This window comes from Pelecanus crispus, chromosome Z (genome assembly GCF_030463565.1).
Source record: "Pelecanus crispus isolate bPelCri1 chromosome Z, bPelCri1.pri, whole genome shotgun sequence".
Lineage (NCBI taxonomy): Eukaryota > Metazoa > Chordata > Aves > Pelecaniformes > Pelecanidae > Pelecanus > Pelecanus crispus.
In genome coordinates, this window is record NC_134676.1 from 25,611,068 (window position 1) to 25,627,525 (window position 16,458).

Genomic DNA, 16,458 nt, shown 5'->3' on the forward strand with positions numbered 1-16,458 from the left:
CTCTTTGTCAGCTAAGCAAACAACAGACTTCAGTGATCAGAGTTTATTTTTTCTAAATCCTTTAGACAAGTAATTTATTCTTAACTTCAAAGTCAATTCAGATTAATTTTTCTGCTTTCCACACCTGACTCATAGATTCTAAGTCAGTGTCTTAGGGTTAGGACTTTTTTACCTTGATTGGCTTTATGGTTGTGAATTAATCCAAGATGTGCACTGGAGACCCCAAGGCTATGAATTTTGTTTGTACTGTCTTGGTTCACACAGTGATATGGGAAGAAAGCTGATAAATTCATAATGAGAAGAGACATTATTCGTGACCCTGTATGTGAGGAGCCAGGAAAGCAAAATAAGAAAGCATTTTAAGAACACAAACTCTTGGAAATTTAAAAAGGCTGAAGAAGTTTGAAGTTTGCACTCTGAAATACTGTATAACATTTAGAACATGCAGAGTACAACCTGAAATGTGCTTTTCTGCATGTCTTTTTATATCAAATATGTCAGTGATGAGTTGGGTTTTTTGTGGTTTTTTTTTGTCTGTAATAGGTTTTTAGTAGCATAGATCGAGTCACTCAAACACAAGGTGAAGAAAAGGAAGATGCAGGAGACAAAACAAAAAGTGTAACATTGCCTTCTGTGGAATCTTTAAGCTGGAGTTCAGAATATTCTGAAATGTAAGTAGGAGGAGGTGCTGGAAGTGGTCCACGTCCTGCTTGCCAGGTAGCAGGCCTCCTCATCTCAGTAACTGCATGAGAGTTTGCTTATTTTTAATGCAGACAACAAGTATCTACATCCGTCTCCTCTGACACTGGGAGTAGCAAGCAGCGACACAGTTCTGGTTTGCTTCCGAAGTTGGCCATATCAGCTGAAGGAGAACAGGATGATTCCACTGGTTTAGTGGGACCCCGGGAGGAACAGGAAAAGCCTGCATTTGTGAGCGAGGAAATAGTGCAAGATGAACCTGAAGTAACCACTCCAGCAAGTACGATCAGCAGCTCCACACTATCAGGTAATGCACAGTGGGTCTCTTGACTGATGACATTAGAAACAGTTGTGGACCTTCTTTGTTTAGCAGTATCATTCATGGATTTAGAAGTCCTGTATTTCAGAACTGCTTTTAAAAAAAGCCATCCCAGTAGGGGTCTTGTTTGGGCTCAGGCTGAAGCTAATAAAATCTCATGAAAATATGTATGGGAAAGTTTCGGCATTTTTGGAAATGGTAACATTTGGTGTTACCCCACTGACTCTGGAGGGCTGCTAGGCAAGTGAATAAAACGGTGACTTGACCATAGAACCTTTGCAGGATCCTTCTGTGGAGAAAAGGAGTCTTAGATCCCTTGAGCACTTAAAGCACTGTATTTATGTCTTCCCTCACTGAAGTTGGTGGTCTCTTGATTGATCATCCTGGAGTCATTCCAGCTGATCTGTATTGCTGTTTTCTAACACTCTGTGCTGCACCGTTGCGTGTTTTTAATTAAGACATCTCAATGATGTACGCCTTTCAGAATTAGCAGGGTTGTCTTTGACTTGTGGAAGTCATTTTTGTCATTAGGAATCTAGGAGGGAGTGTTGTAAACCATTCCCAACTAAATAATTTATTTCCATTACACATCCTTCTCCCAGCTCAAGTATTTGCTTGCATTTCAGTAGAATCCAGGGCCCTAGCGTCTCACTGGTTTTGTACATTCAAGGAGAGTTTTGTATAACTGTTGGAAGACCTGATACTTAACATAGATCTAGGCATATCTGTCTCATGATTGTCCATATATAGGTTCCAGTTACCTTCTCTACACATTTACCTGTCTTCAGCTTATTTCTCTTTTGCAGCTCACTGAGTTTTCTCAAGATACCCCTTTCTATTCCCATATCTCTAATTTCCCTTGTAGTCTGCAATTTGCTCAGGCTCATCCAGCTGTACAACCATTTCCATCTCCTTCCCTTGTCTAAAACCTTGGCTGTGCTGAATCCCAAGTCTTGCTCGCTCCCCCCAGCCCTGTGTTGTGCTGTTGACATTAGCGCAGCAGTCACAGTGATAACTCAAAGCATCTGATCCTCTTCTGTCACTTATCAGTTACATTTAAGAGTAATTCCATTTTTCTGTGGTCCATTAGCAACAGGATATTCAGTGACCTTAAAGGAACGCTAGGAATTACTGCTGGGTTTAAACAGGTGACCTACCCTTGGTGTGTGTTACATAAAGACTTTCCTTTGTCATCTTTGTGACACACGAAACTTTCACACACTTTCATGTGACATCTTTGAATTTTTGAAGAAATCACGTGCAGGTTGTTCATGTGACACAAGGCCTTTATGTTTTTTTTTTTCATTGTTTGAAACATTGCTGTCCTTCCTTCATTCAGTATTGTGGAAGTTCATTACCTATGATAGGCTAATACCAGTGTGGTTGTAACACTGAGTTTAGTGGTGCCAGGTATCTTTTTTCCTGTGTGGTAGAAAACCTCACACAGAATAAAAGCAAAAGATACGAATTACAAATAAAATTATACTTAGTGTTTTAATGATTTGGGAAAAGTTATTAAGCTGATAGCAACTTATGTAGGATTGGAGCCTTTCATTTACTTCAGGAGAAGTTCACATGAAAAATAAATGTATGATCAAGTTCTCTAAGGTGCATGCTGCATATTGAGATACCAGACTTGCTTCAGCTTTTGTCTCTTACTTTAGTCAGTGACTACAAAAAACTGTTGCTTCAGTTCATTCTGTTAATGTTTATGCATTCTATAAGGCTGGAATAATTGCTCAGATTTCTGTAATTTTGTTTCATGAACTTGTTAACAGAAAGAAAAACTCCTATCTCACAATTGTACCATTTCCCCTCCCTGACCCCCAGTTTTCCCTCAATGTGTTTATCCCTTCTTCTTTGTACAGTTGGCAGTTTTTCAGAGCACTTAGATCAGATAAACGGAAGAAGTGAGAGTGTGGACAGCACAGATAACTCCTCAAAGCCACGCAGTGAAGTTGCATCTCACATGGCTCGTCAGCGATTAGAAAGCACAGAGAAAAAGAAGATCTCTGGAAAAGTCACAAAGTCCCTTTCTGCAAGTGCTTTGTCCCTCATGATCCCAGGAGGTAGAGATAAATCTTTTTGCTTGAAATGTTATGATTTATGCATACTTGATGGTTTGTGATGTAAATGCAAGATTTTGGAGAGTCCAGTGTGTCACGCTTTTTGGGTTCTTTTGTCGTTCATGTGCATTACTAGATGGTGCAGTCTCGTCAGCAAGTTACAGTGGTGGCATTACAGCTAAAGGGACCTTCTCTGACAGGCAAAAATGTAGCTTAGTGGTCACTACTTTGTGTTCAACTGTGTGCATGCACATCAGGATGCAGGCTTCAGTCCTTGGCCCATCCTACAGTGGGGGTGTAGCTTATGTTTTAAGTAGCTCACTGTGTGCAGCTCCAAGAATAGCTGTTTGTTACAGCAGCACATTCAGCCTGACTAGTTCTTTCCCATCTGCCATAAGTAAAGGGTGATAAGCTGGAGAGAAGTGTTACAAAAGTAGAAATAGCATGTAGGCTCCTGTTTGTACTACATTGGCTTACATGGAGTGCTCAAAATTTGAAGCTAGAGATACTGCTATAAGTGGAAGTATAACAGTAGTATTCAGTGTTTCCAGATGAAGCATTGGTGCTTTGCTTTTTAATGGTTCAGAATAAAAGTCCAAATTTCCTAAACTTTGAGGGATTTTTTCCAAAAGTGGGATTATGTCTCAACTTGGCACATTGGCTGTATGCTGCCTTTAGACCTTAGGTGTAATGTTTAAGTGTCTACTGGTCTGACAACATAACCCTGCACTTGCTCCACATGTGCAAAGGTGGCTTTGACAGTAACTTCAGCGGGTTGCTTTGAGTCCTCAGGCTAGTGGAGATTTGTACAGTGTTGAAGAGTTGGTTCTGGCTCTCTGAGACGTGACCTGTCTTTGCATTGTAAAGCACATGTGCCCTATGTGCTCCTTAATACCTTGGTGAGCAAACACTGTGCTATTGCGTGTGTGTTTTGGAGACCTTGGAGAGGTGAAATGCCCTTCTGATCCCTGTTACTGCAGGAATTTCTGATTCACCTCATGTTTTCATTTATTCTTTACTATACAGTTCAAAGAACAACACAGGCTTCCTGTGCAGTACCTATAATTCCAGCAGCTAACCATGAGGATTTTTTTAATGAGATAAGTCCTGAGGAAAATGTTGAGTCTCAGTTAAAGAGGAGTATTTTGCCCCTGCTTGAATAAGGACAACTAGGTGACAATGAAAAGAATATTTAACATTTCTGTCATGCTCTCTGAATGTGAATGAACATTCTCACAAAATGCATGAGAGATGAAGATTACTTTATTTTTACAATGAGAAAGATAGCGACCATGTGTTCAGACTGTTCAGGGCAGTGTTGACACTGAAAACTGCAAATGGCTTGCAAACACTCTGGGCTTATTCCTTGTGTAGACTTTTTTCTTCCAAATAATATTTCTCTCCCAAATGTCATAAGTGGTTTTTTGGTATACCCCTACAACAGTTAGCACCATGGTTATTTTTTCTGCTTGTAGAGGGCCTGTAGTGCATGCTAATTATTGAGATAGCTATCACAGGAGCATGATATACACACAGGTAATTACACAGCCAAGTAACATTCAAGAGTTATTCATCAGTTTGTATTCTAGTAGTTCTTCCACAGCTGTTGTGTAAGAATCATTAAATTCGGAGATGATATGGATTGAGTTACTGTGCTCATTAAACTAAGTTTTTCTTTCAGTTTAATTTCAGCATTGTTCTAGAAAATCCAAACTTAGCTTTGCCTACACCTAAAAATGTTATCATTATATCTTTATCAACCAAAATCTTATGTTAGCTTCACCGAATACTGTCTAAAAAACCTTCCTTATTCATGTTCACCCATAAAATAAACTACAGCAACAGGCCAGCGTTCCTGACCTAAGTCTTGTAGCTGAGGGCCACAGGAGATGTCCCACATGCAGCAGAGGGCGGGGCATCTGGGCGTATTTCAGAGCCGGAGGGTGACAGTGACAGCCCCCTTGGGGCTTGGCTGTTCTTTGGGATTTCAGCATTAACCCAGCGATACCAATCTCCAGGAGTCTCTGGTGACTTGCATCCAGGGAGTAGCGCCTCTGCTGTCAAAGCATATCTGCCCTCGCATGACATGGCTCAGCATGGACACCAAACCTGGATTCTTTCTGGGCTGCATTTCTTTGCAGAGCTGTCACCCTATTAAAATCACCAAAGTGTTTTATGCTGCTGCAATTGTGTTTGCATTTGCACGAGCATGAGCACATAGTGCTTTCAAAACAATGAAATAAAATGAAGCTGTAATTGATATTGCTGTTGCAAGAAATTCTTCTGGTCTTACATGATGTAGCAGAATGTAGAAATGGAGGCTTGGTTACAAGCATTGAGTTACTCTCCTATGTACCAACTAGATATTGTGTTTTAATTACAGTATTCTTTATCTGTATCTATATATCACTGAAACAAAAAAAACCTGCTAGTGCTTTGTTCAGCACTTCTGGATGATTTGGGGGATGGTTCTGGGTCGGCTACCAAACTGATTTTCTTTTCATGAGTGTTTGTTAAGAAGAGGCTGGGAATTGTTCTTTCAGAGTTAGCAATGAGTGTATTTCCTATCTAAAAGGAAAATGCAGTCTACATCTAATAAGTTAACCCTTGCATTAAAAAATACAATTTACGCTATAGGGAAAGAAATTTAGTTCTAAGATCTGGTTGTTGGTTAAACTTCTCATTCAGTAAGATATACACTGACTGAGGAGGAGAGAGTGTTAATGCAAAGACAAGGGTATATTTTGACAAAAAGGTGTCACAAAAGTAAGCAGATTCCCTGTTCTGTATTTGTATTTGTGTGTGCTCAGAATGTACTCTAATAGGCAGATTTTTTTTCTTCCAGATGTGTTTGGTGTTTCTCCTTTGGGAAGTCCTATGTCTCCTCATTCCCTATCATCTGACCCTTCATCCTCCCGAGATTCATCTCCCAGCCGTGATTCATCGATTGCTGCTGCAAGTCCTCATCAACCAATAGTGATTCACAGTTCAGGAAAAAAGTACGGCTTCACCATCCGAGCAATCAGGGTTTACGTGGGTGACAGTGATATCTACACTGTGCACCATATTGTTTGGGTAAGATAATACCTTTTGTTGCTTATATACAGCCACAGAAAACCGTAGTGATGTGTTTGCTTTTGATTTTTGTATGTATTTGATGACAGTTACTGTTTAAATCATGATGTTATGCCAAACAATTTTCTTAGAATGAGTTTCGTGCCTCTACACAAGACCAGTGTTGGCTGTAGGGATGACACAAGCCACCTTCAGCAGAAGTGGTACCTACACGATGGTGACCTTCTGTACGGGTCACTTAGACTTTTGGCAGGTTTGGCAATTGTGAACAGCTGGGTCTAAGTTCAGAGTACTGTGGCAGGACAAAGGCTTGGTGCAGCCCCTCTTTGACTGAGGGCAGGATCTGCAAAACCAGGAGACTGTAAGCAGAAATTGTTGAAATACACATGGAGTTTATTAAACTGAGTCAATTAAGGGAATCATGAAAGTCAGAAGTATTTTACTAGACACAAGTAGGCTGATTTCAAGCACTGACTTTTTTGTGTAGAAATGTGCAAATCATTTGGAATTGTGAATATCTTTGAGGATTCTGTGGCATGGGAGGACGACTGTCTTGAATAAATCATATGTTTTTCATCCTCTGTTCACTACTGATTTGAACAAAGTGGGAGACAGGCTAAGGGAAAAGACAGCAGTTCTTGCATTTCATTGGTTATCAACCTCCTTAATTGTAAAATAAATATATATTTCTTTAAATATTTATATTTATTTTGTTATTGAGGTTGATATAAAATATATTTGTTATAATGTATATATTATACATACATAAATGTTGTGTGTGTCTATAAACTAAAGTATTTCAAGTACCTTAAAATAATGTTGAAAATTTGATTGCAAATATATCAAAAGCATTGAAGTTTTGTGCTGTGCTTTGTTTTAAATGTGTATTGTAGGTTTTGAAGTAGCAGTGCTACTGATGTGGTAGTGTATTACTCATTTTTCATTCATGTTGTTTACCTCTCAGACCCATTAACCCATCAAGGACATTGAATCTGGAGAATAGGGTACATTTGATAATGGAATAAATAAAAAAATTGGATTTCTTGCCACTGCTGTAGCATCACATCAGTGAAAGGAGGGGAAGAAAATGGTATATTGCAGTCAAAGTGAAACCTTGGCTTTTTCAAAATACTATGGGTTTGTTGGGTTTTTTTAGCTCTGAGCACTCCAGGCCTCCGTAGTGGCTGCATAAGTTAAAATTCTTCAAAAGTTCATTTTAAAATATAATAAGTTATTTAAGTCACCCTCAAAATAATTTGCATTTCAGTTTGTTTTGGTCCTTCGTCACCTTTGTGCTGCACTGTTCCCTCTAATAGGCAGCCTGGTGAATTTGAACCAAATGAAAACAATCCTTAACTATATGGTGGCGTTAATTTTTACCATGATTAGGGTACTGCACGTGACCACTGCCTTAATTACGTAACTATTTCTCAGTGTTGGATCCTAAAAATCTTCATTCAGTTCTGAAATTTTGCCATGGGGAGTGAATCACCCCTTCTTTATCATGCATGAAAACTGCCCTGCTATACAGAGCTTACTTAATACCAGTGGCAACAAGCAGCGTTCCAGTGAGCTTTGAAACCATTCCAGGCCCCATATAAGTATAAAACTTCAGAAAGTGGTTGATGATGAAATGGCTGGTCTGATTTTTCTTCTTCCTTTATAAAACTTAATATCTGTTAAGTTATCTTCACTGCCAACTGGTTTTATAGAAAGAGTTCATTAAACAAAGCCTATTCTTGAAAGTATGAAGGTTAAACAGGAGTCCATTTTGTGTATATTCTCTTTGTCTCTGATACCCAGAATGTGGAAGAAGGAGGTGCGGCTCACCAGGCGGGTTTAAAAGCTGGAGACCTGATTACTCATATCAATGGAGAGCCAGTGCATGGTCTTGTTCATACGGAAGTCATTGAGTTGTTGTTAAAGGTAACTCTTGGATAAATGGAATATAAAAGCGCTTGCCATTTTCACCAAGGGTTGAGAGGTTATGTTTAATTCCTCCAGAGATTAGTTATCAGATTTTGTGGTTGTTGAAGTACAAACTCTAAGCCACTATTGCACAGATCTGGAGAAAGGTCAATGAATTCATATATCCTGCTGTGATTTTAGTTTCTCTGCAATAAACTGGCACTGCTGCTGGGGTAGCTGAAGTACGTTCAAGGCACTGACACAGAGAGGTGTGTCTGTCTCTCAAAAAACTTGACGTTTTCAAGCACTTTCTTGAATTCCCCCACGTTCATCAGGTAATTCAGGCTTTTGATGATGATGCTACTTCTTATTTTCTTCTTTTAAAGTTAAATCGATGAGGAAAAGTGGAAACAAAGGATATGAAATATTTTCTTGCCTACTGTACAGGAACTTGCCTTTCATAATCTTAAGGCCCAAAAAGTTTTTGTCTCACATATAGCCAGGCATGTCCCACAGAACTTGTTTGTTTAATGAAGTTCTGATCCTGCAGTTGGACTTTTATGAATAATCTACCAGTTTTTTCTCCTGTGGAGTTTTCAGAGGTCTATCCTAATAGAAAATTACAGTTTTTCCTTAAAAACAAACCAACCAACCAGCTTTTTTATGATGAATGGTAATGTCTTAGCTTTTCACTGTAGCTCATTGTATTGCAGTTTTTATGTAATCTTTTCAGCACAGACTAACATAGGTCAGAATTATTTTAGACAACTGTATATTTACTTCCTATATTATTAACAATTTCTGGTGTTACATGCTGAGCTTTGCCTGTCAAATGGAGAAGTCAGTCATAAAAGAAGATTGGAAGGCAATGAAGTAATGGGAAAATATAAAAAGCTGAGAAAAGATGCAAAATACACTTTTCCTTGTCTTTATTCTCCTCTGAAACCAGGAGAAACTTACAAGTTTTCCAGTTTTGCAAGAAATGTGTTAGAGAAAATTGTGTAATTTTAGGTAGTTGGGTCTGCAGTTGTTTTCTGTGTCAGATACAGAAAAAAGGAAACATAACCCTGCACACTACTTAACAAAAGTGACCTTAAAACAAGAGATTGTTGTTTATCCAAATGTCCTGTCTCATAAGTTAATTTGGGCTATTGGAATTCCTTTGAAAAGAAGTTCACTGGTGTGGTATACAGTGCTGGGCAGGAGGTATGGATTTTTAAAACATAATACAGATATTTCCAGTTGATTTTACTTATTGAGTCACCTGTTCATGCACACAGTCCTAAAAAGCTTAACTTAATTATATTTGTTACCTCTTTTGAGCAAGATAAAAGGACTGATTGGGATTGATAATGAAGACTGAAGTTTTCTCCTCCATTTCATCATTGTAACAGTATCCTGAGACATGAATGGCCAATGAATGGACCACTGTGCAGTGACAGCTGTTCTTTGTGGGAGAATATGATGTTTTTGTAGAAGCTTTCATCTTGAAAATTGCAGGCTTGGTCAATCCATGGTCTCCTCCTGTCTAGCTACAATCACTGGAATTTCTCCTTGTCCCAAAGCTGGAATGGAGGAAGTTTAGGAAGTTTGGCAGAAATCGAGAATTTTCCAGTCGTAATTTATCTGACATAAATTAGCCTGGCAACATCTGCCTAGGGCTCCCTGCACTGCCAGCTCTTACTCTGATGCTGGAGTTCTGTCTCGTTGCATTCACATTTGTGGTATAGCTTCAATTTAAGGCAAAGTCATCTTGATTACTCACACTTAAAGGTTCCTCCTCCATTTTGGCAGAGTGGTAACAAAGTCTCTGTAACGACAACCCCTTTTGAAAACACTTCCATCAAGACAGGACCTGCCAGGCGAAACAGCTGCAGGAGCCGAATGGTCAGACGCAGTAAGAAAACCAAGAAGAAAGAGAGTTTAGAGAGGTGAGTAATTCTTTTGTTTCATGGCAAATATGTTACCTTGTGTGTGTGTATACACAGCAGTTAATTTAGAATATAGAGTTAAGGCAGGTCTCTGTTTTTGTCTTCTACATATTTTTACCTTCTTCCATGAGATCCTATGGTTGTAACACGTCCTTCCAATCCTGTTCTGCCTAAACTAGATCTGTTAAAATAACCCCTAAAAATTTTGCATGGCACACATATAGGTATGGGGAAGAAAGTGAATAACTGAGGTTGCATCTTAATTTGGTTTAACTATATATTTTTGTACTTGTTTAATTAAACTTTCTAGTGCTAAGTTTATGGGCATTTTTAGTTTGGTAAGTTTATGTGTATTTTGTAAATACATTGCTAGCATTTTATAGATATTCCTTCAGTTTTGGTGGGCTTTTAAATTAAGAAAATGAAGATTGATACTCACAAGGAGCTAACTGTTCTTCTGAAATACAGTGAGTAAATTTTAGTACAAATACATTTAGTTACAATATCTATCCCACCTATTAGCAAATCAGGATGTTTTCTAAACTTCACGCTCTGCAGTGTGGTTTGCTTTCATGTAAACATAGTTTTAATATTTGTTTTTCTGAGGGTAATGGGAGAGGGAAGCAACGTCAGTTTGCAAGAGTTTTGCCTCTGGTAATAGTATCTTCTGTTCATCTTCTGATTAAATCTGTGCTCTTCTCACACTAGGAGAAGATCTCTCTTTAAAAAGCTGGCCAAGCAACCCTCTCCTCTTCTTCACACCAGCAGAAGTTTCTCCTGCCTGAACAGATCACTTTCATCAGGGGAGAGCCTGCCTGGGTCTCCAACCCACAGCTTATCTCCTAGATCACCTACCCCCAGCTACCGCTCTACTCCTGATTTTCCATCTGGTGAGTGTGAAGGAGTGGAGGAAAGAGGACTTGAAGTGTATTCTACTTCTTGTGAGCCCCCCAGATCTGTTACACTCTGCTAAGAGTAGTCAGCTCTGACAAGCAAAATCATTGAACAGCTTGTTTCTGTCTGGAAAAAGGTAAAAAGATTCCTGATGCAAAATCAAAGGTGTTTTCATGATACAGAAGCACTTAAAAGGGAACTGTGTGCTAGGTTTGTTCCAGAGTTTAAATCCAAGTCTAATGGCTGTAAGTTCAGTAATAAACAATCCAAGTTTGGAATAAGAGGTAGAATCTTGCCTTGGAGAGGCTGATTGATAAAAGAATGAAACTGAGGAAAAAGTTGCTACATAATGGATCTAGCATGGATGCTCATGAATGCAGATTTCTTGCTGAAAAGGTGGGCTGGGTGCTGAAATACACATCTTTCTGGCTTCTAAAAGCCTGCCCCTTTTTCCTGTTTTACTTCTGTCAGGATTTTAGGGTCTACTAAAAGTGACTGCTGTCACTTGGCAAAGGTAAATTATTTGGAAAGCCTTGATTATTGCTTTGAAGTAGCAGAAAGCATTAGCTGTTCTATTTAAGTAGAAGGAAGTGATAACTTAAAGGGGATAAATGAACAGAGGGGGAAAGGGAGAAATAGCAACATAACTGGAATGATGAGGCATTTACATCCCAGTCACTCAGAACCTTCCAAATTTTGGAACATTGTGGCAGCGGATGGCACATAGGCCTTTTGGACTGGTGAAAGTGTCTCACTGAATGTTTAGACAAGATTAAAAAAATCTTGCTAATCTTATGTTTGTTTGGTTTGTTTGTTTGTTCTTTTTGTAGGTACTAACTCTTCCCAGAGTAGCTCCCCTAGTTCAAGTGCTCCCAATTCTCCAGCTGGTTCAGGACACATAAGACCCAGCACTCTTCATGGCTTGGGTCCAAAGCTTGGTGGGCAAAGATACAGATCGGGAAGACGCAAATCAGCTGGCAGTATTCCCCTCTCCCCTCTTGCACGGACACCTTCTCCAACACCCCAGCCGACATCCCCTCAGCGATCTCCATCACCATTGCTAGGACATTCGATTGGAAATACAAAAATAGCTCAATCTTTTCCTAGCAAAATGCACTCCCCTCCAACTATTGTAAGGCATATTGTTAGGCCAAAGAGTGCAGAGCCACCAAGATCTCCACTGTTAAAGAGAGTCCAATCTGAAGAGAAGCTTGCACCCTCTTACGGCAATGATAAGAAACACTTATGTTCACGAAAACACAGTCTGGAAGTGACACAGGAAGAAGTGAATAGAGAATTGTCCCAAAGGGAAGTAACTCTTCAGAGCTTGGAGGAGAATGTATGTGATGTGCCATCACTCACACGAGTCAGGCCTGCAGAGCAGGGCTGCTTGAAGCGACCCATCTCCCGAAAATTAGGTAGGCAAGAATCCATCGATGAGCTAGACAGAGAGAAGCTGAAGGTCAAGATAGTTATGAAAAAGCAAGATTTTGCTGAAAAAGTAAATGCTGCTATACATGAACCTAGCAGTGAACCAGAAAATCCCAATACTTTAAGATTGGAAGAAAGAGACAAAAAAGCATTCCAGAAGGTGTTAGAAAGATCAAATCAGTTTGAAACAAAAATTGTTGCTTTGGAGACCCAGTCAGCTGGTGGCATACTCAAAGACACCCTTCAAAAGAATGCAAACTTGAGATCAAATGATGGTGTTGCTTTAGATGCACAGATGTTGTGTCATGGGCCTCCGCTTAATGAACTCAGTCACGTTTCTTACGACTTCAAAAGAATTTCCCCTCCATGTACACTGCAGGATGCACTACCTCAGTCCTCTGACAGGATGCTAAATGCAAAGGGAGAAAACGCAGATAAAAATGTACCCACAAAAGAATTTGTCAAATTTGAAAGATTAGATGGTAAACTTGCAAATATTGATTATCTTAGAAAGAAAATGTCCATGGAAGAAAAAGATGATAGTGTCTGTCCAGTGCTAAAACCCAAATTGACATCAACTGTTCATGAATGCCTTCAACTTAATACAGGCAGACCCCTAAACATACAGCAGGACTCCACTGCTGTTGCTGATGGTAGAGCATTTATCAGCAGTGCACATGCTGCTCAGATTAACTCAGTTTCTTTTGTTCCTCTCAAGACCTTGAATGGCCGAGCGGATGTGAGTGTTGAAAAATCAGCCCTTATTTCCACTGAGGCTCCTGTCAGAAAAAGTCCTTCAGAATATAAACTTGATGGGAGGTCTGTTTCGTGTTTGAAGCCAATAGAAGGCACACTAGACATTGCCTTACTTTCTGGGCCACAGGCTTCGAAGACTGAACTGCCTTTGTGCGTGCTGCTGGAAGGACAGAGCACCAGCAGTGATGGGGGATCTCCTAAGCCCCCAGCATCACAAGGGAGTCAGAAAGAGCAGTTTTTAAGCTATTCAAAATCTGGCAAAGTCAACATACCAGAGCCTCAGGTTCTGCAAACAAGCAGGAGTTCTCCAAACCCACCAGTCATCCCTGTGGCTGCAGAAGTAGTGACAGAGAAAAAGGTTTCTAGCCCAGCTACTAAAGGCAGTATTTCTGTTACTGAAGCTGTTCAAAAGAAAGACACCTCCCCTTCAAAACAAAAGGACAATTCAATGGAGGCAAAGTCTTGTGTTGTTCAAAGTCAGAGCGTTACTCAAAGTCAGAGTGTTAAAACTACTCAAACATACTCCAAACTTTCTGCTGTCCAAAGCACTCCTGAAAAAGCTGTAGGAAAAGAGAAGCAAATAGAAAAGGAGTTGCCTGCCAAACAGTCAGTAGCCCAGAGAAGTTGTGAGCCTATCCCTGCAAAGGTCGAGGTGATCAGGGAGTCATCTCTGAAGGTATCTGTCTCAGACGTCCTGATAACGAGCTACTCCAAAAGCAATGAAAAAAATTGTGCTGATTTTGCCATTCCACCTCAGATGCAAGGAAAAATGCAGGCAGCTGGTCCCAAGGCACAACCTAAGGATGGCAAAGAATCACTGAAACAGCTAGGCAAAGATGACAGCAGTGTTGCTAGTAGTTCTGTGGAAAGGGACATAACCAAGCAGAAAGTTCTCAGTGAGTCTAAGAAAGTTATCGCAGAGTCAAAGAGTGAAGCTCTTCCATCCAAACGGCCCATGCAACCCTCAATAGATTGTGATCCCAGAAATGAGAAGTCTGCACCAGTTTCCTCTGTGCAGAAGGACAATGCCAAAGATTTAGGAAAGAAAGATCAGAAACAGCTCACTGACATAAGGCTTCAAACTACTGACAGAGAGCAGTCCAGCCAAGTTCCTCGGCAGCAGCTTAACACTTCAGGCTCCCCTGCTGTGAGAGACACTGTAAGCAGAAACTGTGCTGTAGATGTTCATGCAGGTGTTCAAGAACATGTGAAGCCTGCTGCCACCTATGTGGAAAGCAGCAGTAATAAACACAGGCCAGTCTCTGATACAAGTTCCTCTAAGTCTAAGTACTTGGATAAACAGACATTGTCACAAAAACCATGCACTCCAACCATAAAAGAAAAAGAAACTATTATTCAGGTGTCTACCAGCTCCCGGAAAGATGGGAAACATGCCAGTAAAAATGTGCTAGATCCCCTTTCTTCTGTTTCAGGCTCTTTGAGAAAAATGAGCAATGAACACGTGCAGGCTGAAAGGCCTGTGAGTTTGGAGCATGGCTCAGTGGCCATCTTCCAAATGAGCAGTACCACTCCTGACACCAAACCCAAATCCTCTGCTGTCAACCCGGTACCAGCAGGCCCTGAGAGTTCTAAGCAGATGCAGAGGCAAGAACCAGCAGGCTTAGGGGAATCTGCTGATCAAAAGCAACTTCACCTCAATGAAAAACAAACCATGTCTCCAAAGTTTTCCACTGTGAAAGACTGTCTCTTGCTGAGCAAACAGGCAGACCGAAGTCCTAGTAACCAGACGATCCCTGCAGACAAAAGACCCGAAGGAAAAATATGCACTGATGCACTTTATGTTCAGCTTGACAGTGGGAAAGTAGAGCCTACTCTTTGCCTCTCAAACTGTGATGCCAGAGGGAAAGGAACAGAAAAAGCAACTGCAAGTAGCAAAAGCTCTCAAGATTCAAAAGGGAAAGGACAAGTTAATCAAAAACAGCCAGAGGATGCAAATAAGCAGATTGCAATAAAACATTTGTCAGCTGCCAGCAGTCGTGTGGCTGCAACACCAGGAAAGCCACTGACTTGTTCAGCCAGTTTCTCTGAATGTAGACAAGAGGTATCTGTTTTGTCTTCAGCGAAGAGTGATGGATCTTCAGCAAAAGTTAAAGCAGGCTCACCTGAGATTTCTGCAACCTGCAAGGAACTAAATAAGAAAAACACGTCTTCCGCAGGGAGCGGTAAGGCAGAAATGACTAAAAGTGTTTCACTGATGGCCTTGCACAGTGCTGCTGTTGTAGTAGAAGCCCACCACCCCGCTTCAAACCTTGGGGGGAAACCTGGAAATCAAGAAAAGTCTTTTTTTGTTAACACTGTGGATGTAAAGGGAAAAGATGCTGTTCAGGCTCAGCAGTCTGCTTCAAGAAAACAGAATGTAGGTAAAGATTTATCCAGGTCAGCAACCACACCTGACCGCCCTATCGCACTTTCTAACGACAAAGATTCAGCTCGGCAGCGGCGAGGAAAGGAAGCTTCGCGGAGCAGTCCTCACAAAAAATCCTGTTAACTGTAAGACCTGGCAGATGTGAATTCAAGACTAGCTGAAACAATGTCAATATATTGGACTGCCTTTAAACCAGCACTGTGTCGTGTCTTTGTGCAGCAAAAATTTCATGTCACTGAAGAGAGAGGATAAGGGGATATGTAAAGAGAGGACTTTTTTTTTCAAAATGCCTTCCCAATTGTAACCGGTAAAACTGTTACCATATAGTATTTGTACAAAAATACCTTTACAGCTGAAAGCTGTTGAAGATAAGATTTCCTCTGTAAATACCTAGTGATGTGTTTGGGGATTGAATGTAGCATATATACTTAGCTGCTGATTGCATTGTTTACTCTCCCTTTTTTAAGATAGTTGCTTTGCCACTTATTTGCCATACTCGAATATGAAACCGAATTATTAAAACTCAGACCTGGCATGGACATGCACAAGCATTGGTCTGACTGGAAGACAAAAACAGGCCACATTTTTACTTACTAAAAATCCTAGCTAGAAGTTAAAAAAATACTAGTACAGAATAAATATGGTGACTTATTGTGAGTTTTTACATGTATTTTTAATAATCCAATTTTGATAGTACTGTACTTGGCTGACTGCTTCACCAGATCTAACACAGGACCTAACTGCATCTCCCTACTGCACAAAGCCTATCTCTTAGAGTAGGTGTCGTTAAAGCTACGGGAGGACCACTTGGTTATCAGGGCGTCCCAGCAAGAGTCGTGTTCTCTGGTGAAATGTTGGTTCTCGTCTTGTCTCTTGGGAGTGTGTTCTATGACCTTCACCTCAGACAAAGCCGAGACTCTGAAGCACATGTTGTGTGCTTAGTTTTTGCTGCAATTCTTCCTTGAGTTCCTTGAGCTTTTTTAAAGTCAGACC

General features: G+C 40.3%; 1 protein-coding gene across 1 annotated transcript in view; it reads left to right on the forward strand.

Annotated features, from left to right (window-relative positions):
* MAST4 (microtubule associated serine/threonine kinase family member 4) overlaps positions 1-15,588 on the forward strand; it is a 312,006-nt gene extending 296,418 nt beyond the window's left edge. Inside the window, exons 24-31 of the mRNA XM_075727088.1 lie at positions 544-671; positions 774-1,006; positions 2,887-3,087; positions 5,930-6,159; positions 7,963-8,085; positions 9,862-9,998; positions 10,707-10,888; positions 11,723-15,588. Coding sequence (XP_075583203.1) covers positions 544-671; positions 774-1,006; positions 2,887-3,087; positions 5,930-6,159; positions 7,963-8,085; positions 9,862-9,998; positions 10,707-10,888; positions 11,723-15,588 — 5,100 coding nt within the window. The remainder of the gene's footprint in view (positions 1-543; positions 672-773; positions 1,007-2,886; positions 3,088-5,929; positions 6,160-7,962; positions 8,086-9,861; positions 9,999-10,706; positions 10,889-11,722) is intronic.
* The last annotated feature ends 870 nt before the right edge of the window (positions 15,589-16,458 follow it).